Here is a 23,422-nt window from a genome sequence, read left to right as displayed (position 1 = left end):
TCCTATTTTCCCCAACCTGTTTCTCTGTCTGGTCCCAACAACACTACTTAAGGAAATAAACCGTGGCCCATTCGTAAGATGGGATACAATGCAGCCATTAAATATAATGTTATTTCTAGAAAACTTTTAACATCAAATATTGTATTAATCATACATACATTATGATTGTATTAATTATTTTGATAAGTATATACGAAAGTAAACTTATTAAAGTATATATACTTCACTTGTTTAATAACTTACCTATATATACTTTAATAAGTATATATAGTATAACTTCCTAGTAGATATATTATATTACATATAATATATATACTTTATACTATATATACTGTAATAAGTATATATACTTTACATTAGTTATACTTCAATAAGTATACTTTATATATAAACTTTATACTATATACACTTATTAAAGTATGTATAGTATAAATACTTCCAGTGTACATATAGTATAATTTTACCTCTATAAAAAAACCCTACACATTTATATCTCTTCCTCTGTCTGTGCATACATACACACAAGAGACTGGAAGAAAATACATCCAAATGCTAGTCGTGATCTCTGGCTGATGGAGAGTGAGCCCAGGGCCGACAGGAAGTGAGCCTTGGCTCTGTCTCATTGGACAGGAGAAGCTAGGTTATATGAAAGGGAGTCTCAGGCCTGAGCCTGGCTGGGTGATTGAGTGAGAAGCCCACTGGTTTGAGTGGGCATTTAGTAGGTACTGGGTCAGATACAGCAGAAACTGAGACAAGAAATCCAAGCAGTTAAGGTGAGGACAAAGCAGGATCACTTCGCAAAGCGGGCATGCTTAGCTGAGAAAGCTGGAAGCAGAAACAAAGATTGGTGGAGAGAAAAACAGGTAAATGCGAGTCTGATCTAAATAAAGGAAGCTGACAGGGTGAGCAGCAGAGCTTGCCCCGAGAGCAGAGTCCCTTGTAAGTAGAAGGTTCACAGTAAACAGCTGTCAGATCAGATATTGAGATTTCACTAGGGAAGTGAGCTGGGCCAAAAGTTTAGGGTTAAACACCTGGGTTAAACACCTGGATTCTCTGGAGAGCGTGGAGTTGGGGCCCCGGGTCTGTCTGGGAATCAGGAGCTCTAACTGAGCCTAGACATTCTTATGGTACAGACCACCCACTCAGCCCCAGTGTGTCGTGCCTAGATTTTAGCAAGTAAGATTGATGGCGTGAGGGGTATCAATACTACAAAAGAGGAGTCCTCCTAATTTCCACCTTTCAGTTCCAGATTATGGAAGAAACCAACAATCAAACTATGATTTTTAAGAACCTATAAAAGTAGCACCTTCTCATGTGCCCTGAACCTAAAAAAAAACTAAACCCAGACCTAAAGAATATCAGACGGAGAACTGAGCTCTTACCAGAACAAAATCTTCCTTTTATTTCCAAATAGCTTATCACAGAGTTTCAAGGGAAATGGAAAACTTCTATGGATATTTCTTTCAAACATCATTTTCGTGAATCCATGGACAGGAATTGTGTGGGTAATTACTAAGAGCATATGCCTGAACCCTCTGTTACAAAGGGAGTATACAGCAAAGAATAAATGCAGAAAGAGGAAAAGGTAAAGCTTTATAAAATACAGGTAAAAGCAACACAAACTTTATAAACCCATAGAAACTCTCTCAAGTTTGAGTCTGTCTTCAAACTGGCTCAAAGTGATAAAATATCTGTAAACATTTTAATGGTGTTGAATTCTTATTGACTTTATTTACAAAGTTGATTTATGGCCAAATACCTTCACTGTGGGAGTAGCTAAGAGACAAATACTATTTCTTTACCCATAAACAGCATTTCAGCACTTAGCATATTATCTTGCAGGTAACAGACTCTCAACGAACCAAAGCAGTTGTGGGACAACCCAACTTGCTCTAACCTTGCAGCCAACACTGGTCACGTAACCCATCTCTACCCAGCAAGTTTAGAAGGAACTCCTCTGGCAATGGCCATGGACCATATATTGATCGTGACATTCTCTGGGATTAGATTCACTGACAAGTTACCATTGACTAGGAAATCAAGGTTAAAGTATAGCTTACTAAAACGAGCCGTCAAGATCAGGAAGCTCAAGACTAAGGTCATCACTGCTACTTACCAATTCCAAGTAATTTTCAAAGAAAAATGACCTGTTGATTTTTCTCCAAAGTACCTGTCACCTTGTTTTTTTTCCCCTGGGTGATTTTTGTTTCTTTACTGTTCTTTCCTCTTCTTACCTTCACTTTCGTAAGTTCTCAAGGGCAGCAATGCCAAGAGGAATGTTGTCTGAAAAACTGCAAAGAGAGCCATAGGTTCTGGTTTTCTGAAAAAGATAAATTGCAAAGAAGGGAAATTTTATTTAATTTTAGCTGTGAGCAAGTTTCTTTGAACCAACTGCGGAAGGTGATGGCATTAAGGCTCCCGTTCTTCTCTCCTCCTTATGTCCACACCCCCTGTCACTGTGAATTTGGAGTCCCCCCTCGCCCCACAATGAGGTAATTTCCCTGCTCCATCTGACTTGCTCTGGCCCGTAAATGAGGCAGAAGTGATGGTATGCCAGCCTGGAGCCTAGGCCTCAAGAGACTTTATGTATTTCTGCTTGCTCTTTTGTGTTGCCACCTTTGGCATGGAAAGAGCATTTCTGGGCTATTCTATTGGACCCAGGAGGAGGAGAAGCAACACGAGGCAGAGCTGAGCCCCTGAGTCGCTCCAGCAGGGGCCAGCCTCGGTCAGCCAGCAGCCGGCCACGACCCAGCCCAGAGCAGCTGTTCCAAGATGTGCCACTGAGTCTGTGTGGCCATAGAGAGCGATTCACCAATCTCTTCAAACAAAGCAAAGGTTGGTGAAGAAAGATAAAGCAGAGAAACAAAAGTTAAATATTACAAACACGGCCACAGTCTCAGAAGAGCTACATCTGAATTAATTCCTCATGGGGGAGTCATCTCCACTCGTCTCCCTCCTTAAAATGTCAGCTGAGAGAAATGAACACTTGCCACTGACGGAGACAGGCAGAGTTTCATTGTTCGAGATAATTTCCGGTTTTCCTTGTCTTAGAATAGGGTTGTGAACTACAGGTCAAAGAGTTTCACTGACTCATCAGGTCCTCAGACCACTGGACAATCCGAGGGCACAAGGAATAAGCCTGGATGGCCTCAGGAAGGCTAAGATGTTCTTCATTTCATAATAAACCTTTAGTCAGGGGAAGTACTGAATTTCACTTTTCTACTTCAAACTCTGACGTATCATGGAGAGAAGCACAGAAAAATTCAAAGTCATCTTCTGCCTCCATCTAGTCCCCTTGGGCTTCATCAAAAGCTCGAAATTCCATGAACCAGATCATTCATTTTCACTGCCCACACCCTCCATTTATTTCCTTTAAATGGCATTTTACAAGAAATGCGGACGACAGTGAAGACAGGAAGAGGGTAAACCAAACCATTCAATTACTTTGGGGTGGTCAAACCTGCTTACGTGGGAGCACAAGTCTGCAAATGACAGCTTTACTTCCTGATCCTTTAAGCACTGCTTTCTGCTACTTCAGTGTTTGGCAACAGGTCATCCATACCGCGCTAAAGTCTCTACTGGCAATTTCAGATAGGTTCCTATTACAACTGCATATCAAAGCCAGGGGAAAACTGACTCAAGAGAAAAGATCTTCTGCTGAGAACCAAAGGGGAGGCAAAGGAAAATGCCATAGTGAAGTGTCTGACACTCACTGTTCATTTCAATATCCATCCAATCCTGGTCTACGGCACAGGGTCCCGTCCTCCTGGCATTTACGTCACCCAAGGAACACAGGAGCCACTACCATGAGGAGAGCTCATCCCCGCAATTCAAAAGCAGGTGATTCCAGGAAATCCAAAAAGAGGGGATATATGTGTACATATGGCTGATTCACTTCGCTGTATAGTAGAAACTAACACAACATTGTAAAACAACTATACCCCAATTAAAAAAAAAAAAAAAAGCAGGTGATTCCGGGGGTGAGATGCACACTGCCTCGTGTCCTCTGCATGAAAGGGCTATTTAAGATGTTTGTAAAAAGGCGGAGTTTTAGTCAATCAAATATTTGACATATCACAAAAATTAAACAAGTCATGGGGCCAAGAAGCTTAAAACTAGAAGTTGGAGGCCACCTACCAATTAAGGGTAACGAGAAACTAAAGAATACAAGTTGTCATATAACAAAATTGAAAGATAAGAGTATGTACAAGGGATGCATTTCTAAGGTCTGAGTATCTCAGGACAGTCTTTGAGAATCACCAGGACAGTCCTGTCTGAAGCCCTGCCCTTTCCCACCATCTCACACATGGCGGGTTGTGAAGCTGAGGACCTTAATTCGAGCAGCCACTTAGATTTCCTGGTTTTGCTTTCATCAGTTCTGAGGGGCATGGTTTTACACATGCTGGATGGGTGGTAGCCGTGACCCAGTGGCCACCGCCTGCACAGGGCAAAGCGGTCATTTCCAGTGCTGTGACTGGGCAGCCAAGATCCCGAGACTGCAGGCTCCAGACCACCTCAGGACCTTTTGCAGAAGGACTACGAGTCCCAGCCTTGTCTGAAAACCTAAAATCAAAACAGTTCATCAAAACCTGCAGAACAAGAGTCAGCAGATGGGAGAACCTCCCAGAGACCCCTGTGGAGCCCACTTTGGGAAATGCCCTATGAACAGATTTCCTGTAGGCACAGAGCCTGATGCTGCTGGGAAAACACAGACACCAAGGGCTCTGGGCCAGCTTCTTCCAAGCCCCAGGTGACTGCGGCACAGCCCACGTGGTTCCCCTCCACGCCTCCTACGTCCATCCTCCTCGAGTTATCGGACTCTGGGTGCATCAGCTATTTCCCTGTGAGACCCCCAGTAACAGAGTGAAAAGCCTGGAGGTGAGGGAGTGACCTGTGCAGAGATCCTGAGGTGGCAGAGCGCTGGGCATATAGTCAAGGAACAACACGGAGCCGGGCGTTGGCGCGGGCGAGGAGGTGAGTGACAGGACCAATCACAGGGCACGCGGGAAGGCAGGGCAGACAGGGGAAGCGCTTTAGGGACTTTGGCTTCTACTCTGAGTGAGATGGGAGCCACTGGGTAGTTTTAAACAAAGGAGTAACACGGTCTACCTTATATTGTACAGGAAGGACCCCGCAATGAAGACACTGAAGGGGGCAAGAGTGGCAGGAGGGAGTGCAGGTGGAGGTCACGGCCATAGTCCAGGGGAGACTGATGCTGGCTTAGACCCAGCAGGGGGGACGGCAGTGGCCATGGGAACGGTGATGAAACGGGAGAGATTTTAAAGATAGAGCTGGCAGGGTGTGTGGGGTGGTTACAAAGTGAGACATCATGGATGGCTCCAAGAATTTTGGCCTGAGTCCCTGGGAAAATGGAATCACCATTAATGGAGAAGCAGAAGAATGATTTAGTGGGCTGTATCAAGGACCCAACTTGCGACATCTCAATTTGAAATGCTCATTTGATATCCAAGTGGAGATGTCAAGTAGCTAGCTGGATACATCATGTGGAGGGGCCATGGGAGGGGTCGTGGCTGGGGGTATAAATCCAGGCATGCTTGGTGCATACAAATAGTACTTAAAGCCATAGGACTGGAAGATCTTCAAGAGGGCGTACAGACAGGAAAGAGAAAGAGGTCCGAGCACACAGCTCTGGGGTGCTCTACACCCTACACTACGCCCCCTTATGCAGATCAGAATGAAAATCCAAGATTAGGCCAGGCTTTCCCACATCACCTCAAGGATGAGGGTTGGTGAGTCCTTCAGCATCAGGCGGCTGCTTGGCACGTTCCCCTACAGATGCTCAGGGTGCACCAAGCAGGGTTTGGTTTTTCCTCTGAAGCTCTGCTTCTGACCCGAGAGAGGCTACCCAGCTCTCCCACTCATTCAACAGGCTTTCTCTCTCCACAACCATGAGCAAGGAGCATTGCCACGTCCACTTTCCAGTAAGAAAAGGAAGTCTGGGAAGTACAAAGTGGCAGAATTCAGAAAGGAAGAATACTTTCCTGCCTCATCCGCATGACTTTGTCCTTTCCCAAATCTGTTCTCTCTCTTTTTAAAAAAAATTTCCCCAGTGTTTTAAAATTGAGGTATAGTTGAGGGAATTCCCAGGCGGTCCAGTGGTTAGGACCCAGCACTCTCACTGCCGGGGCCCAGGTTCAATCCCTGGTCGGCAAACTAAGATTCCCATAAGGTGCACAGTGCGGCCAAAAAGAAAAAAAGAAAAGAAGAAGTACAGTTGATTTACAATACTGTGTTAGTTTCAGGCATAGAGTAAGTTTATGTGTGTGTGTGTGTATAGAGAGGGATTATTTTCCATTATAGGTTATTACAAGATACTGAATATAGTTCCCTATGCTACACAGTAATTCCTTGTTGCTTATCTATTTTATATATAGTAGTTTGTATATGTTATTAGGATTATGGGATTAACAAATCCAGACAAAATCTGTTCTTTATTTTTATTTTTCAGATCTCCATTATTCCTACCCAGACTATGAGCTGCTCGAGGACAGGTCTAGATCTTGTTCCCCGTGTCTATCACAGTACCAGAACACAGCTGCTACCCAGTCAACATCCAGTAAATGAACAAAAACTTGTACCAATTTTCTTGCATTCTCTCTTCCTTGCTTTCAATTTTATTTTAATTAAAATAGATTCTTTTTCAGACCCTTCTACATTTTCTGTTGCCAAATGTTGCCGAATACATAGTCTTTCATTGACATTCCTTCTCTGGAGGAAAAAGGGAGGAAAGAAGAAAAATTACCCACTCCTTTTGTAGAACTTGTCATTCAAATCTTGTCTCTCTGCAAAAAGAAGATGCCTTTGAATATCCCTCATGTGTAATACTACACTTGAGGGATATTCAAATATCTACTACATGTGTAATAAAAACTACATGTGTAATGAAAACACAGCTTATGAAAAATCTGCCCCTCTTTGCCCCTCTTCACCAGCGCTTCTTGTTCTGTCATTACTGAAATATTTATTCCTGAGAAGTTTCCCCACCGCAAATAATCCCCATGGGGAGCAGCTTAATCGGTCACTTGCTTCCCAAGAACATGGGTGTGTTGCCAAACTCTTCACAATTGGCTGGGTGCCCCAATGATGTCATATGCAAATACTATTTTAAAGAAGAAGCTGTTCAAGTAGGACACGTGCTCCGTGTGTGTACCTTGTGAAAGAGTTCTATGCGGCAGTACAAAGAGTTGCATGCCACTTCATGGAGGATGCCCACATTTTCCAGGTTCTGTTCTTTTTTTTTTTTTTTTAAGAGCGCTGCCATTTGTTTTTTGGAGCCGCTTTGAAAGGGCCTCCACCGTTACAGCATAGGATTGATTACCCACAAGGTTTCACCCCAATTCCACCACCCCTTCCTCCTTAAGTATCCATCACTCGGAGGCACACGCAGGGTTCAAGCACTTCTTCCCCGCCCTCTTAACCTACCCAGTTAAGTGTTTCTACTAGTTTTGTAAGGTCAATCCTGATTTATGAGACTGAATTGACTCACAGCTCATCTTCTTTTTTTAAGCAATGTTTAGTTAATGATTCTTGGAATCTGTGATTTCAGATAGGAGTAAAGTTGAGTCTCTAAGTTGTATGTGAAGTCAAAGAAACAACTGGAAAACCTGGATCCAAGGAATATTTTGGACCCAGAGAATATGTAGGCATTTAGTAAATGCTAAAGGTGATACTTCATTTGAGAAAAGATACATTATTCACCCAAATGGTACTGGAACGATGTACTAACCCAGACATGTATGGGAAAAGGAAGCTGTAACAGTTATGTACAGGTGCTCTGACATAAGACTACTTAGGGTCTAATCCCCCTCTCTGGCACTTAATAACTATATGACTATAGACAAGTTACTTAAACCATCTAGGCTTTGATTTTCTTTTCTGTAAAATGAGAATAAGTAACCTACCTCATAGGATTGCCATGAGGATCAAATAAGATTATGAGAACAAACACACAGTAAATCCAATTAATGTTAATTTGATCATTATTGCTACTGCTTCATTTCCTTCCAACAAAATAAAATCCAGATGAACAAAGATGTAAATGCAAGACCATTAGCTTTACTAGAATAAACAGAGAACTCATAAAACTCAACATCAAAAAAACAAACAAGCCAATTAAAAAATGGTCAGAGGGCCTGAATAGACATTTTTCCAAAGAAGACATACGGATGGCCAATAGGCACATGAAAAGATGCTCAACATCACTAATCATCAGGGAAATGCAAATCAAAACCACAATGAGTTATCACCTCACACCTGTCAGAATGGCTACCATCAAAATACAACAAATAGCAAATGCTGACAAGGATGTGAAGAAAAGGGAACCCTCTTGCATTGTTGATGGGAATGTAAATTGGTGCAGCCACTATGGAAAACAGTTTGGAGGTTCCTCAAAAAATTAAAAATAGAAATACCACATGATCCAGTAATTCCACTTCTGGGTATTTATCTGAAACAAATGAAAACACTAATTTTAAAGGATGTATGCACCCCTATGTTCATTGCAGCATTATTTACAATAGTCAAGATACGGAAGCAACCCAAGTGCCCATCAAAAGATAAATGGATAAAGAAGATGTGGCATATGTACACAATGGAACATTACTTAGCCATAAAAAATAATTCAATCTTGGCATTTGCAACATGAATGGACCTAAAGGTTATTATGATAAGTAAAATAAGTCAGAGAGAGGAAGACAAATACCATGTAATTTCACTTATAATGTGGAATCTAAAAACTATAATAAATGAACAAATATAACTCAACAGAAACAAGGTTGTAGATAGACAGAACAAATAGGTGGTTGCTAGAGGGGAGGGTTTGGGGGGAGGAGAGAAATAGGGGAGGGAGATTAAGGTATATAAACTTTCAATTACAAAATAAATGAGTCACAGGTATGAAATGTACAGTGTGGGGAATACAGTCAACAATTATGTAATATCTTTGTATGGTGACAGATGACTAGACTTATGGCGAACACTGGAAATGTATAGCAATACTGAATCACCATGTTGTGTATTAGGAACTAACATAGTGTTGTACGTCGATTACACTTCAAAAACAAACTATTAGAAAAAGAGATCAGATTTGTAGCTACCAGAGGCAGGGAGTAGGGGGAGGGGGAATTGGAGGAAGGCAGGCAAAAGGTACAAATTTCCAGTTATGAGACAAATAAATATGAGGGATGTAATATGCAGCATGATAAAGATAATTAATGGTGATGTACGTTACATATGAGAGTTATTAAGAGAGTAAATCCTAAGAGTTTTCATCACAAGGAAGATATTTTCTCTATTTCTTTAATTATGTATTTATATGAGATGATGGATGTTCACTAAACTTACTGTAATCATCACTTCATGATGGATGTAAGTTAAACCATTATGTGTAACCCTAAACTTATAGAGTGTTGTATGTCAATTATATCTCAGTAAAAATGGAAGAAAAAAATTACTAGAATAAAACATAGGTGAATATTTGTATAATCTGTCCAAGCATGATATGAAACCAGAAGCAAAAAAAGGTAAAGACTGCTATACCAATCAAATGAATATTGAAAATTTTTAGTGATATAATAGGTCCAAAACCAAACTGGGAACAATAGTTTCAATACTTATGTCACAAGGTTACTATCCCTAATATATAAAGAGCTCTTAGAAATCAATAAGAAAAAGACAAGAAATTCCATAGAAAAACTGGCAAATGACATGATTATGTAATTCACAGAAAAGAAAGAAATATCAATAACCAGAAAGAGAAAAAAGAAAAACTGGACACTATCACTAATAATTAAATACACGCAAATTAAAGCAGTAGTCGTGTATATCTCTGTGTGTGTCTGTGTGGTGTCCAATTGGCAAAGCTTAAAAAGGTCTTAATACCTAGCATCGGTAAGAGTTTGAAAAAGTAGGCATTGCTACTTACTGATAGTCAAAAAGCACAACTTTAACAAGGTCAATTTGGCAATATCTATTAAAATTTTAGTATGCATTATCTTTGATGCAGAAATACTATTTCTGGAATTTTGTCTTCTGTTCATTGTAACATTGTTTTTATTGAGGAAAAAATGAAAACAATCTAAATATCCATCCAAAGAAAGTAGAAAATTTAATTATGGTGCATTTCTACAAAAGAATATTATCAAGCTGTTAAAAAGGATGAACTAGAATCATGTGTTGACATGGAAGAATGTCCAGAAAATATTGAATGAAAAAGCAAGTTTCAGAAGTGTGCAGAAAACCACCTCTAGAAGAGAAGTGTGGCAACCGTACAGCTATGCCACTCAGAGCTCCCTTCGAAGGAACGTACTGCATAGCTCCTGACAGCCTGCATTGCCACACCTTTGGATCCACTGCACATTCACACCCAAGCCCACAGTCCCCCCTGGCTGCTCCCATCAAATATCAAACCAAGTCTTCTCCACCCAACACGGGGTTCCTCTAATAGACAACCTTTGATCAAAGCCTCCCCATCCCTGGCTGGAACTTTCTCAGAGCCGCACTGTAGCTGGAAGCTCTTCCTTTCCAATCTTCCTTCTTCCCTATCCCCTTTCACAGGGCTCAGACCTGCAGTGGGTTTGGAGGTGCTCTCTGCCTATTCCTGCTCCCTTTTCCCTTTATCCTTCACAATGCTTTCCCAAAAGATCTCCTGCACATCTATTTCTGCCTTGCTGTCTTCTACTTGAAGGATCCAAACTGGCCCCAAAAGACACCCAACTACAAAGAGTTATAAATTTAGAGCTTGTGTGGGGGAAGGGAAGCGAGTAGGATGAGAGAAATTATAGCTCTCTCTCAAGTTATGTAATTCTGCAACACAAAGCATTCTTTAAAACATGTGTGTGCATGTGTGTGTGTATGTGTGTTTTACAAATATTGGGTTCAGTCTTGTGCAAGTACTGGCAATTCCATTATTTCCAAACATATATCCCAACAGGGGTAAACTAGTCAAAAGTGTTTTGTGATTCAAATCCAGCCCACAGCTGTCAAGCAGACCTGAAAAAAGGTTGATATTTTTTAGATATTGAATCAGTCTATGAGGGTGTCAGGTATTTCCCTACAAAAAAAATGTGATCTCTCAGGTCCTGAGAAAATGCAGGCACTTTACTAATGCATTTTCAAACACAGAAAGTAACCAATGTCCCAGATAGAAAAACATACTGCCATCCTCTTTAGACAGATGGGCACACTAGGTTGAGATTAACTTGCTCAAAGTCCCCTGTTAGGAAGACTGGGAGTAGAGAGAATTGACTAAGAGATAATGTGATGTGTGAGAAATTTACTCACATGAGAGTGTAGCTCCTGTTGATTTACCTCTTCTCAAGATCTGTCACACACTGTTCTCATACAGCAGAACCTCAGTCCATGTTTTCCAAGAGTTCTTTTTAATCTTACATTTAATCTTACGTTTTTCCAAGTGTTCCTTATGTCTTATGTTTTTCTCTTTGCTAAGACACTTGTAATTCTGGCTTTCCTATCAGCTGACTTACATTTCATACTCAGACTGGATATATTTTATGTGGCTGTCTTCATCATAAATCAACAGTTTTAAATAATCCACATAGTTAATTGTCTCAGTGATTTCAGATCTAAGAATAGAATTTGTTGTTATATTTAGCACTTTCACTAACTCTCTTTTCATAAGGAAAAAAAAAGAAAAAGAAGAAAGGAAGGCAGGGAGGAAGGAAGAAAGGAAACAGCATAAATATAATTTAGTTCTTTAGCATATAATATTAAAAGAAAGCAATTTACAAGTCATGTCAATCATATTTATCCCCAAAGGAAATACTGTCACTAGTAGCATAATTTTAAATATCAGTGAGAGACTACATATGCAAAGTGTGGGATAAAAATCTACATTTAAACAAGATCCCCAGGTGATGCAAATACACACTGAAGTTTGAGAAGCACTACTATATTCAATATTTATTACATATTTTTGTCTCCTAGGACACCATGGATATATGAAGGAGAAGATTTACCAATTCTTGCTCTGACAAGGCACACTGCAGCGCCCACAGCAGGATAGGAAGGGAAATGTGAAAATGATCCCAGCTAGCACGTACTGGGTGCTAACCCTCTGCTAGGTGCTCTGCTAAGTGATTCACATGCATTTATTAATAGAATCCTTATAACAGCCCCCTGAAAAGAGATTCAATTATTATCCCCATACAAAGATAGGGAAATTAAGGCTAAGAAAGGCTAAAAGTAACCTGTCCAGGTTGACACAGTCAATTCAGAGCTTGAGCCATGTGAGTCACTCCCTAGTCACATCACACTGCTTCCTGCATGTGTGAAGGGCATACGACAATCGACATTAAGGCATAAAAAAATTACTGATAATTAGAAGGCCAAGAAAATCTTAAGAAAAATTCCAATAGGATTTTATTAAACTTGACAAGTTATCTGTAAAGTTTATACAAAATGAAAATGTATGAGAATCACTTTCAAAAAACGTTCTGAGGGAAAAAACTACAAATATATACTCCTAGATATAAAAATATACCATCAAGCTGTAGCATTTAACACAGGTGATACTGGCAGAAGAAGAGACAAAAATAGATCAGTGAAATAGGGTAGAATCCTGAAACAGGGCCTTATATAAACAGTAATTTATTTTACTGTAAAAACAGAATTTCAAATGAGTTAGAAAAAAGTTGTATGATTAAATAAACGGTATTAGATCAACTGCTTAAAACTTAAGAAAAAAGTTAAGTTACATTTTACCTTTCACCTTATACAAAAATCTGATATTTTGAAGAGCTAAATGTAAAACCAAAATGATAAAAGTATTAGAAAAAAAACTTAAAAATAATTTTTAGGTGAAAAAGACCTTTCTAAGCTTGACAAAGCACAGAAAGCATAAGATTGCAGAGTTGATTACACAAACATTTAAAACTTCTGTGCAGCAAAAGATAGTTAAAAATAAAAGCATTGGGCTTCCCTGGTGGCACAGTGGTTGAGAATCCACCTGCCAACGCAGGGGACACGGGTTCGATCACTGGTCTGGGAGGATCCCACATGCCGCAGAGCAACTAAGCCCGTGTGCCACAACTACTGAGCCTGCGCTCTACAGCCTGTGAGCCACAACTACTGAGCCAACGTGCCACAACTACTGAGCCCGTGCGCCACAACTACTGAAGCCTGCACGCCTAGAGCCCATGCTCCGCAACAAGAGAAGTCACTGCAGTGAGAAACCCGCACACCGCAACGAAGACCCAACGCAGCCAAAAATAACAAATAAATAAATAAATTTATTAAAAAAATAAAATAAATAAAAGCATTATGAATGGATAAGCAGAATGTGGTATACATAAACAATGGAATATTATTCAGCCTTAAAAAGGAAGGAAATTCTGACACATGCTACAGCATGGATGAGCCTTGAGGACATTTTGCTAAGTGAAATAAGCCAGTTACAAAAAGGCAAAGACTATATGATTCCTCCATTTATATGAGGTACCTGGAGTATTTGAATGCATAGAGACAGAAAGTAGAATGATGGTTGTCAGGGGTTGGGGAGAGGGGGAATGGGGAATTATTGTCTAATGGGTACAGAGTTTCAGTTTTGCAAGATGAAGAGTTCTGGAGATGAATGGTGGTGATGGTTGCACAACAGTATGAATGTACTTAACGACACAGACCTGTATACTTAAAATGATTAAAATGGTAAATTTTATATTATGTATTTTACCATAATAAAAAAAATTTGGAAAATGAGCATTACACTAGAAGAAATATTTGCATCATCTACAACAGACAAAAGATTAAGAAACTGAGTACCTGTAGAGCTTCTGCAGTAAATAGAAATAAGAGAAAGCAACTGAGTAGAAAAGTGAGCGAAGGATATGCAGAGGTAATTGACAGGAGACACATGACCCATAAATATTGTGTTTAGAAATATTAAATTGCAGCAATAATCAGCAAAATGCAAATTAAAATGCCTTATTGGGTTTCACTCATTTACCGGATTTGAAAATTTAAATTAAAAAAAAAGAGATAACACCTGGTTTTAGAAAGGATGAGGGAAATAGATTTTCATGGGCTGAGTTTAAATTAGTACCTGGGGTGGGTCAGTGGTGCACTTTGAAGGGTTATATATCTATCAAGTTGAAAAATGGATAAACCCTTTCACCCACAAATCTCTCTCCTAGGATATTATACTCAGGCTTAAGCACAAAGATGAATACCCAATCTTCCCTGAAGCACTGTTGCTAATGCTGAATAATTTTAAACAACTCAAATGTCCATCAATAAGGGAAAGGATGAATAAATGTCTCTAATTAAAATAACAAGAAATAAGAATAAGCATTATTACTTTAGAATAACATGTAGCCATTAGCAAAAGAGGTACATACAGAGATGTTAGATCTCTAAGACTTGGGGGTGAAAAAGTAAGCTGCACAATGATAGTAAGATCTCATTTACATATATTAAAACATAGTGTAGGGCTTCCCTGGTGGCACAGTGGTTGAGAATCTGCCTGCCAATGCAGGGGACACGGGTTCGAGCCCTGGTCCGGGAAGATCCCACATGCCACGGACTAGCTAAGCCTGTGCACCACAACCACTGAGCCTGAGCTCTAGAGCCCGGGAGCCACAACTACTGAGCCCACCCACCACAACTACTGAAGCCCACGCACCTAGAGCCTGTGCTCTGCAACAAGAGAAGCGACCGCAATGAGAAGCCCACGCACCACAACAAAGAGTAGCTCCCACTCACCACAACTAGAGAAAGCCCGTGTGCAGAAACGAAGACCCAACAAAGCCAAAAATAAATAAATAAATAAATAAATAGATAGATAATTGTACAATTTTAAAAAAAGAAAAATATCTTTAAAAAAACATAGTGTATATATACATATTATGCAATTGTACAGAAAAGAAAAAACTTGGAATAGTGGGTACCAACCTGAACTTACCCTCTTCTGAGTGGGAGTAGGAGTGACCAAGGTTCTGCATTTCATTTCATATAGTTCGTATATATATTCACTTATTATTTGCATTATTTTTAAAACACAAAAGTAAAATAGACAACCTTGTAAAAGCAAGGACACAGCTGCTGGAGAAGAAACTTGTGCTTTACAGAGCAAGGAAGGTTGCTTGGAGGGAGGCGTATTTCTCACAAAATCTTATTTGTCTTATATTTCTGCCTTTCATATAGTTTTTTCAATCAAGGAGGACTTCCTCCACCAGGGAAAAGAGAGCCAGGGCTCACTGTTCCTGTAAGTGAGCAAGATGACACTCACTCAGTTTTCCTTCCACCCAAGCCAAAAATCCTCCCAGAAGGAAAACACACGCCTTCCTCCTGTCAAATCACAGTACCACCGATTCCTCTTTCAACACCCTGATAGTTTTCCTGATTTGGTTCCTTTTTCAGGACAAAAGGGTTACAAGAAACAACAGAGACTCTGGAACACCTCTGTGCACCCCTGTAGATGTTCCTGCTCTTTCAGGTTAAAGAAAGGGGTAGAAGGAAAAGACCCAGTGTGTAAGCATTCTCCCCCGTGTGGCTCCAGTCCCCGTTGGACACCTAAGACCAGCCCTTTCCTCTCAAGGTGGCCTTTGATACAGAAGCTTTAGACACATGTGCTGAGACAAGAGGAGGCAGAACAGGTAACACAAGGAGGCAAGTTACAGCTGAGAATTAGCTCTGCCCAACAATCACGTTAGCTAGTGAGCTCCCTGCCACTGGAGGCATTCTAACAATACTGAACGCTCTCGGGGAGATGCCAAACTTAGCATGCCCTGAAGATTCTGAGTAGGCAGATGAAGCTGGAGTCCAGCGCTTTGAAAAGCTTCAAGAATGATTCTAAGACACAGCTAAGTTTGGGAACCCCTGGCCACTATGACCCTCTGGGGCCCTTCAGCTTCAAGGGTCTCTGAGTGCATTTTAAAGCAGCCCAGGAGAGAGACAAAGCAGGACAATGATGAAGCACCACGAGTGGGGTGGGGTGGGAGACACTCCAAAAAGGGTCCTGGAGTTTGAGGCACAACACAGTGGTTATAAGCAGATTCCAAAGCCAAATCCTGACTCTGTCACCTGCTAGCTGTGTGACCACAGACAAGTTACTTAACTTCTCTGGGTCTCAGTTTTCTCACTGATAAAATCAGAATGAGAAAACTGCTACCTACCTCACTGGTGAAGCTTAAATCGTCTAGCATATGTACAGTACTTAGAATAGTGCCTGGTCCCATAGCAAGTGTGAACCATTATCATTTTGCAGAGGAGGAGACAGAGGCTGAGGCCATAAAGTTAACCTGACCCAAGTCCCAAAGTCAGTCTAGACTTGAGAATAAGACCCAGAGCTTCTTTCCTTCTAGCTCAAATGAAATACACTACATTCAGTTCTGTCCTATCCTCTGCCTACATCGACCCCTCTTGAGTTGGAGAATAAGCTTGTTCAGTCTTCAGGCTTGTCAGTTACCAGGCGTCCCTTCTCCGTGGCTCGGCGCACTGTGCTTCCCACCACAGGACAGGCAGGCAGGACGGATGGATGCGTGAGCGGGCCAAGCACTGTCAAGAAAGGGCTCTCGGTGTCAGAGGCAAAGCCCCGCGCTTCGCGACGTCAGTGCCACCGCGGCCAGCTCTACGGTCTTGGACAAGTTATTGAACCCCTCCGTGCTTTTTGCCTAGGAAAGGTTTGTCTATAAAAGGGTGAGGGGTGGGTTAGTTACAAATGCAAGGCTCCCACCGCCCAGCCAGACACCTCGGCGCTCCTTCCATTCGCTTGGCGTCTACCGCAGACACCTCCCCGGGATTTCCCGCTCCACCTGCGCGTGAGCGCCTCCCGCTTCCAGGTGTAAATAGAGAGCGGGTGGAGGCAGATCGCGGACTGCGAGAGGAATGACTGTCAGGTGAGAGTTAAGGGAGCGTGAGGGGAGGCTGGAGACAGCAGTTCACTCTGGAGTGCTGGGAGAGAGACAAACGTGGGTCAAATGGGAATTTTAACTACCAACTACCTGCGAAAGAGGCGGTGGGATGGCGAACGTAAAAGCAGGGTAGGAACCGTCGTGGTGTCCCCAGCAGCGTGCGCTCTGGGAAGAATTAGTATTCCAGTGTTACGCACCAGGCCGGCGCGCCACGGCTGAGGACCCCTCAAAGCACCGTCTCGGAGCAGAGCGAACCCCGAACCAAAGCAAACGCGGGGCCTCGGCGGCGCCGAGCAGGGGAGAAGACGGCTGAGCTCCGGGCCGCGTCCAGCCGGGAAGGGCCGGCAAAGGGGTCGGATTCTTCCCGACGCCACCCGGGTCCGTCCGTCGGAAGAGCCACGGAGGGAGGCGGGGCGCGCGGCGGGGAGCGGGACGGGCGGTCGGGTGGGTACTCACCCCGCGGGCGGAAGGCTCCGCGAGCCGGGCTGAGTCGTCGGCGTGGCTGCCGCCCCGGTGCGAGGCGGGGGCGAGCGCGGGTGTGGACTTGCAGGGCCGGCCCCGCGCCCGGGCTATGAATCAGCTGCGGGGCGCGCGCCCAGGGGCGGGAGTTACGGGAAAGCCGCGGGGGAGGGCAGAGGGCCGAGGACTTTTGCAATTTCCCGTCTCGCTGCGCACTCTTGGCACTCCTGGGACCCACAGGAATTCGCCTCCTTTGGGTCCCCGGGGGGAGCGGACGGGACCCTGCAGAGGTGCGGGCCCCCGGACGCGGCGGCCGGGGGGAAAGGAAGTGGGAGAGGCCTGGAAAGGAAAAGTGGAAACCGAAAACTCGGCGAGCCGGGCATCACGCCCCCGTGCCGCGCTGCGGACCCCGCCGGCCGGCCACCCAGCGGGCGCGGAGCGAAGCCGGTGGGATCCCGCGGGGCCACTTGTTATCCCAACCTAGAGGCAGACCCCCTGGGCTCCGGGGCAGAAAGTCTTTGGGTAAAAGACAAGCGCCCCAGGCAAACTTCTTACTGTGTTTCCGTTTGGCGTTCAGAGCAATACAAATAAAAAGTAGAGTTCTAGGATCCTGCTTCGCGTTCCTCTCTAGAAATGCCCTATCACAGTCTCGCCTGCAACAGCTGTCCTGAAACCTTAGTTTCACAAAGAGCTGTGTGTGCTGCAGCGTGGCTTACTTTTCCTCTTAATAATGCCATCCAGACTTTGAAATACATATTTCAAACACAGGGCCTTTGACATGCATATTTGCCCTCTCCTCGTAGTTATATGATGGACTCTGTAAAGGCTTATCGACTTTGGAGCTGGTATGGGAACCAGCTAAATACGATTGCTATGGTGGTAGCCTTGGACCCAGAGAGGAGACTCGGGGGCTCAGGTGTCGGGCAGGGATGTCCCGCAGCTCCGGAGGCTTGTCCATGGGGCCTAGTTCTGGTCAGCTAAGCCTGGTGGGATTCAGGTACTGCAAAGTACCACAGATGGCAGGGACTGGGGGAAACAAGAGTAATCAAGAAGGGTCGCCCATGAATCATATCTTAGAATCACTTATTGAATTGACTGCATGGCTCAAAATAATGTCAGAATCAGCCCAAATGTTACTTTTATGTTTGTCCTTTTTGCTCCTTTATGTCATTTTTTGCTCTCGGAATGCCATCCCAGGGAAAGGATTCTTTTTAGGCCTAAATACACATAATATCTAATGGTGCCACGAAGACACCATTACTATGCTCCATGTAGTAAATGTTTGATGATAATGAAGTTAAAGGTACTTTTGTCTAAATAAATGAATGGTCCTTTGCCACACCTCTCATTACTCCAAGATTTTTTTTTTTTAAACATCTTTATTGAAGTGTAACTGCTTTACAGTGGTGTGTTAGTTTCTGCTTTATAACAAAGTGAATCAGCTATACATATACATATATCCCCATATCCCCTCCCTCTTATGTCTGTCTCCCTCCCACCCTCCCCATCCCCCTCCTCTAGGTGGTCACAAAGCACGGAGCTGATCTCCCTGTGCTATGTGGCTGCTTCCCACTAGCTATCTATTTTACATTTTGGCACCTGGTCTGACGGAGGTTCTGTAGCCACACAGATGGCTAAACTAATGGAGTCCAAGAGTTTTTTTAAAGAGTCCATTAGTTTAGCCATCTGCGTGGCTACGGAAGCTCTGTCAGACCAGGTCCCAAAGGGTTAGGAAGGCTTTCTGATTCTCTGTTTCACTGAGTGAAAAAAAATGTTAATTTCTTCTTTACAGAAACAGTTCAGAAGGGTGTTTCTTAGAGCAGATGAGATGCCAAATAAAAAATATTGAGTGTGATGAATTTCCGCAAAGTGAGTCTTCACTTACTTTGGGCTCCTATAACAATTGAAAGAAACTGAGTTACAAAAAATCGGTGCTGTTGGTTCATGACCTCAGGGAATTCCCCTAGTGAAATTCTAAACTTGCCCCCTTACACAAAGGTCAAGGAGAGGTAGACCCATTCAGATTGGTAGGTGGCAGTGTTAATAGGCAGGGAATTTACATAGGAGGCTTGTCTCAGGCAGCAGCAAGATAAATACATCTCCTCTCCTGCCTGCCAGAATCTTAAAAGTTTACATAGAAGCCTTAATGGGGTTCAGTGCAGTGTACAGACCACATGATCTCAACAACACATTGCTCTCTCAAGGCTACATCCTTGAAAATGGCTCCTGGTACAGGAACAGTGGGCAGAACATACATTCCAAGGGCAGGGGAGGGGAAAAAGAGGCTCTAATTGCCTGGGGTTGGAGGGTCAACCGGAGGTCACGTCCTCTCAATGACATCCTCAAACAGGTGCCCATGTAAAATTCATTTATTTTGTGCACCATTCTAATTTCTTGAGTATATTCCTCTTTCTAGAGACTAATTACTATAGCACTTGTAAATCTGTGATCATACCCTTAGGATGGTGTACTAGGTTGAATAGTGTCCTCTAAAAATTCATGTCCACCCAGAACTTCAGAATATGACCCTATTTGGAAATACTGTTTTTGCAGATTTGATCAAGTTAAGATGAGGTCAGAATGGATTAATCCAGTGACTGCTATCCTTATAGGAAGAGGGAAATTTGGACACAGGTACCCAGGAGGAACGCCATGTGACTACTGAGGCAGAGATTGGAGTTATTCTGCATCAAGCCAAGGAATGCGAAGGATTGCTGGCCACCAGCAGAGGCCAGAAGAAAGGTACAGAGAAGCATGGTTTTAAACACAGTTTCATATGTTGTCATAACAAAGAACATTAAACAAGTCAGGGTTACATTCCTTCAAGGTTTCAAAAAGCCCAGATCAACACGTACACAGGGAGTTAGTATGGCCTTGGCATCTGGGGAGGGAGTCTTGTCATTGAAGGAGTACCAGCATTGGCATCCCAGGAAGGAAGGCATTTAATCTTTATTTTTAACATGGACATTCTTTACTTCTGGTCAGTGCTCCCTTTTCTTTCATAATTAAAGCAGACGTACAATGTATGTTTGATACGCCACAAACAGGCTGTTTTAGTTAGCATAAAATTCAAGTTAACTCATGCATAAGCCAGAGTGACTTCCTCATACCTCAATATGTGAAAATTTCCTTTATCATTTCCCTGTCCCCTTCTTGTTCTCCATGTGTCCCCTACATGTTGGCGTGTCCCAGGGCTCCATCCACGGCACTCTCCTCTGAATCCACACAGTCTCCCGAATGATCACGTCCATGGTCCTGATTTCCATGATCACTTGTGATCTGATGACCCTTCAATCTTCCTCTCCATTGCAATTATTTCATGTGACCTCTAGACCAACTTATTTGTACATCAAAATCAATATGTCCGGGTTCAAACGCTTCATGTTTCCCCCTTTGATTCTCTTGTATTAAGTGAATGGCCAAAACTTTAATTCAGGTACCAAGTCAAAAAACCTGGGAATGACCCTTCATCCATCCTCCCTCATCTGCCATCTTCCACCAGAAAGTCTCATATATGTAACTATGACAGGGGAGGCATGAATGGAATGTAACCCTACCCTATCCAATTTCTCAGGGGAAATATAGTTCTATAAATGTTAGTAACATTATATAGATATGGCTATGGATATAGATATAGGTATATAAAATCAGCTATGTAAATTGTGAAATATAATTATTATTCTATTTGTTCAACTGCTACAAATATCTGTAATTACATGTTTGGCAGTATTTGGTAACCAAACTGATAGAATTTGAGGGAATTGGGAGTTTTCTGAAGAAAGTGGCTTCATCAAGTAAGTACTAGATGATGATTTACAATTACCCTCATGGATAAGAATTCTCTATTTGTGGGGGCATGTTACCACATTTGACATAGTAAAGATTCACTTTTAGGTCTTAAAGCATGCTGCTGTGGTTATGATTGTATTGGTGATACTGGCATTATTTCTAAGAAAACTTAATGGAAATTAAAATGTTATTTTGTAAATGTATTCTTGTATTGTGAAAAACTAAACAGGCCTTTTGAAAAGTTTCTAATCTAAAGTATATTATAAAGCTTGGTTAGTTAAGAGACAGCTATTATTTCCAAATATATGTATATATATATATATGTAAACCCAAAAGCAAATAAAAAAAGGGAGCCGGCAATGACAAAGCAAGATGTTGAGTGTTAGGGGGCCACGTGGAGCTTTCATATTTTATAATTTCAGAGGATTCCCTATAAGTACTTGAGTATGAATTGCCTTCCTTCAATGTCTGTTAAGTGAATTTGAATGAGGGATAACATCATCCTTAATAGTTCTAAAGGAGTTTCTTGCTTGAACTAAATATTACTGGAAGATTGGGTGATGAATTGATTGATTCTACATATTCCACCCTCTCCTGAATATTGCAATTATGTTCACACCTTATTCCAGAATCATCAGAAACCAGGTAGTGGGGAGAACTTCTTTGGATCTTTATCTTTTTTTGCTCCATGGACTTTAGGGATAATGTTGCATATGTGTTTGCTTGGATAGCTGCTTTTATTCTCTTGACCTATGGTTATGGGGATTAATAAAAATGAGTGCAGTAATTAATGCTACAGGATAGAACATTAATCCAGTTAGGAAGGAAGTACTTTGGGGGAGAGTTAGGTGGGAACTTTGAGAACTTTTGAAAATGATTTGCTAAGCTTGACCTAAAATAAGTCTATAGTCGTGTTTATGTTTAAACAGCATCTCTTATAGATAGCATGTAGTTGGGACTTTTTTAAAAAATACATTCTCTGCTTTTTAATTTGATAGGGAGTGTTTAGCACACTTACATTTAAGGTAATTATTGATATGGTTGGGTTTAACCTACCACTTTACCATATGTTTTCTGTTTTGTTCCCTCTGCTTTTTGTTCTTCTGTTTCTCCTTTTCTGCCTTCTTTTACATTAAATGACTTTTAAAAGAATTTTATTTTAAATTTACCTTTTGGGTTTTTGTTATTCCTCTTGACAGGATTTGAATGGATTACAATATACATCCTTAATTTTTACTGTTTGGTTGAGATAATATTGTACCATTTCACCTACCATTTAACCACACCTCCTGTCCTTTACATTACGGTAGTAAAATGTATTGCATTTATGACAAGATAAAACTGGCATGTGATATGTATTTTAAAGAAATTAAGAGGAAAAATAGTCTTTTATATTTACCCACATATTTACCTTTACCCCAATGTTCTTCAGTCCTCCCAGAGATCTAAGTTTTCATCTTATCTCATTTCCCTAAGCCTGAAGAACTTCCTTTAGCATTTTTTTAGTGCAGGTATACTGGAGATACGTTCTCTTAGTTGTCTATATTTATATTTTTGTTTGTTTTTGTCTTGTTTTGTTTTTTAATGTCTTTACTTCATTTCATCCTTGAGGGATATTTTTGTTGAGTATAGAATTCTCAGTTGACAGCTTTTTCCTTTCAACACTTTTAAAATGTTGTTCCGTGGTTTACTGGCCTCCATTGTGTCTGATGAGAAATGATCAATTATTCAAATCATTGTTTCACTGTATATATAATATGTCATTTTTCTCTGGTTGCTGTCAACATTTTTCTTTCTCTTTGGTTGTCAATAATTTGACAATGATGTGCCTAGAGATTTTAAAATTATTATTCATCAGGTTTGACATTTGTTGAGCTTCTTGAATTTGCAAATTTATGTTTTTTAACAAATTTGAGAAATTTTCAGGTAGTATTTCTTCAAATTTTTTTTTTCTGCTCCATTATCTTTTTCATCTCTCCCTGAGAATCCAATTACTCATATGTTAGTCCCCTTCATATAGTCCCAAATACCCACATGATTTTATTAATTGTTTTCAATTTTTTCTTTGTTTTTTTCAGACTGGATAACTTCTATCAAACTGTATTTAAGCTTACTGACTCCTATCCTATCATCTTAATTTTGCTATCAAATTCATCTTCTAAATAGATAGATAGTGTAAATTTCAGTTCTTAAATTTTTCTTTTCTATATATATTTTCTACTTCTTTACTGATATTTACTATCCTTTAGATCATGATGGGCATATTTTCCTTTACCTCACTGAGCATA

General features: G+C 41.4%; 1 protein-coding gene and 1 long non-coding RNA gene across 7 annotated transcripts in view; one reads left to right on the top strand and one right to left on the bottom strand.

The window, feature by feature from the left end:
- The window catches only part of OSMR (oncostatin M receptor), a gene marked incomplete at its 3' end in the record, with an annotated part of 62,819 nt that extends 45,371 nt beyond the window's left edge, over positions 1-17,448 (bottom strand). For 4 of the 6 annotated variants that reach the window (XM_082382225.1, XM_082382227.1, XM_082382230.1 and 1 more), the window contains exons 1-2: positions 17,343-17,448; positions 2,235-2,320 (exon numbers count right to left, since the gene is read on the bottom strand). In XM_082382225.1, coding sequence (XP_082238351.1) covers positions 2,235-2,307 — 73 coding nt within the window. In that variant the 5' untranslated portion in view covers positions 2,308-2,320; positions 17,343-17,448. Of the gene's footprint in view, positions 1-2,234; positions 2,321-4,296; positions 4,588-16,976; positions 17,284-17,342 lie in introns of those variants that run through there. The other 2 variants (XM_082382229.1, XM_082382226.1) reach the window with 2 other exon arrangements.
- Positions 17,449-18,898: 1,450 nt separating this feature from the next.
- LOC309624417 overlaps positions 18,899-23,422 on the top strand; it is a 268,613-nt gene continuing 264,089 nt past the window's right edge. The window contains exon 1 of the long non-coding RNA XR_014241889.1: positions 18,899-20,087. This is a non-coding gene — a long non-coding RNA (uncharacterized lncRNA). The remainder of the gene's footprint in view (positions 20,088-23,422) is intronic.

Source organism: Balaenoptera borealis (genome assembly GCF_965194805.1).
Source record: "Balaenoptera borealis genome assembly, chromosome: 2".
Taxonomy (NCBI): domain Eukaryota; kingdom Metazoa; phylum Chordata; class Mammalia; order Artiodactyla; family Balaenopteridae; genus Balaenoptera; species Balaenoptera borealis.
This window is presented reverse-complemented; position numbering and strand designations above follow the sequence as displayed.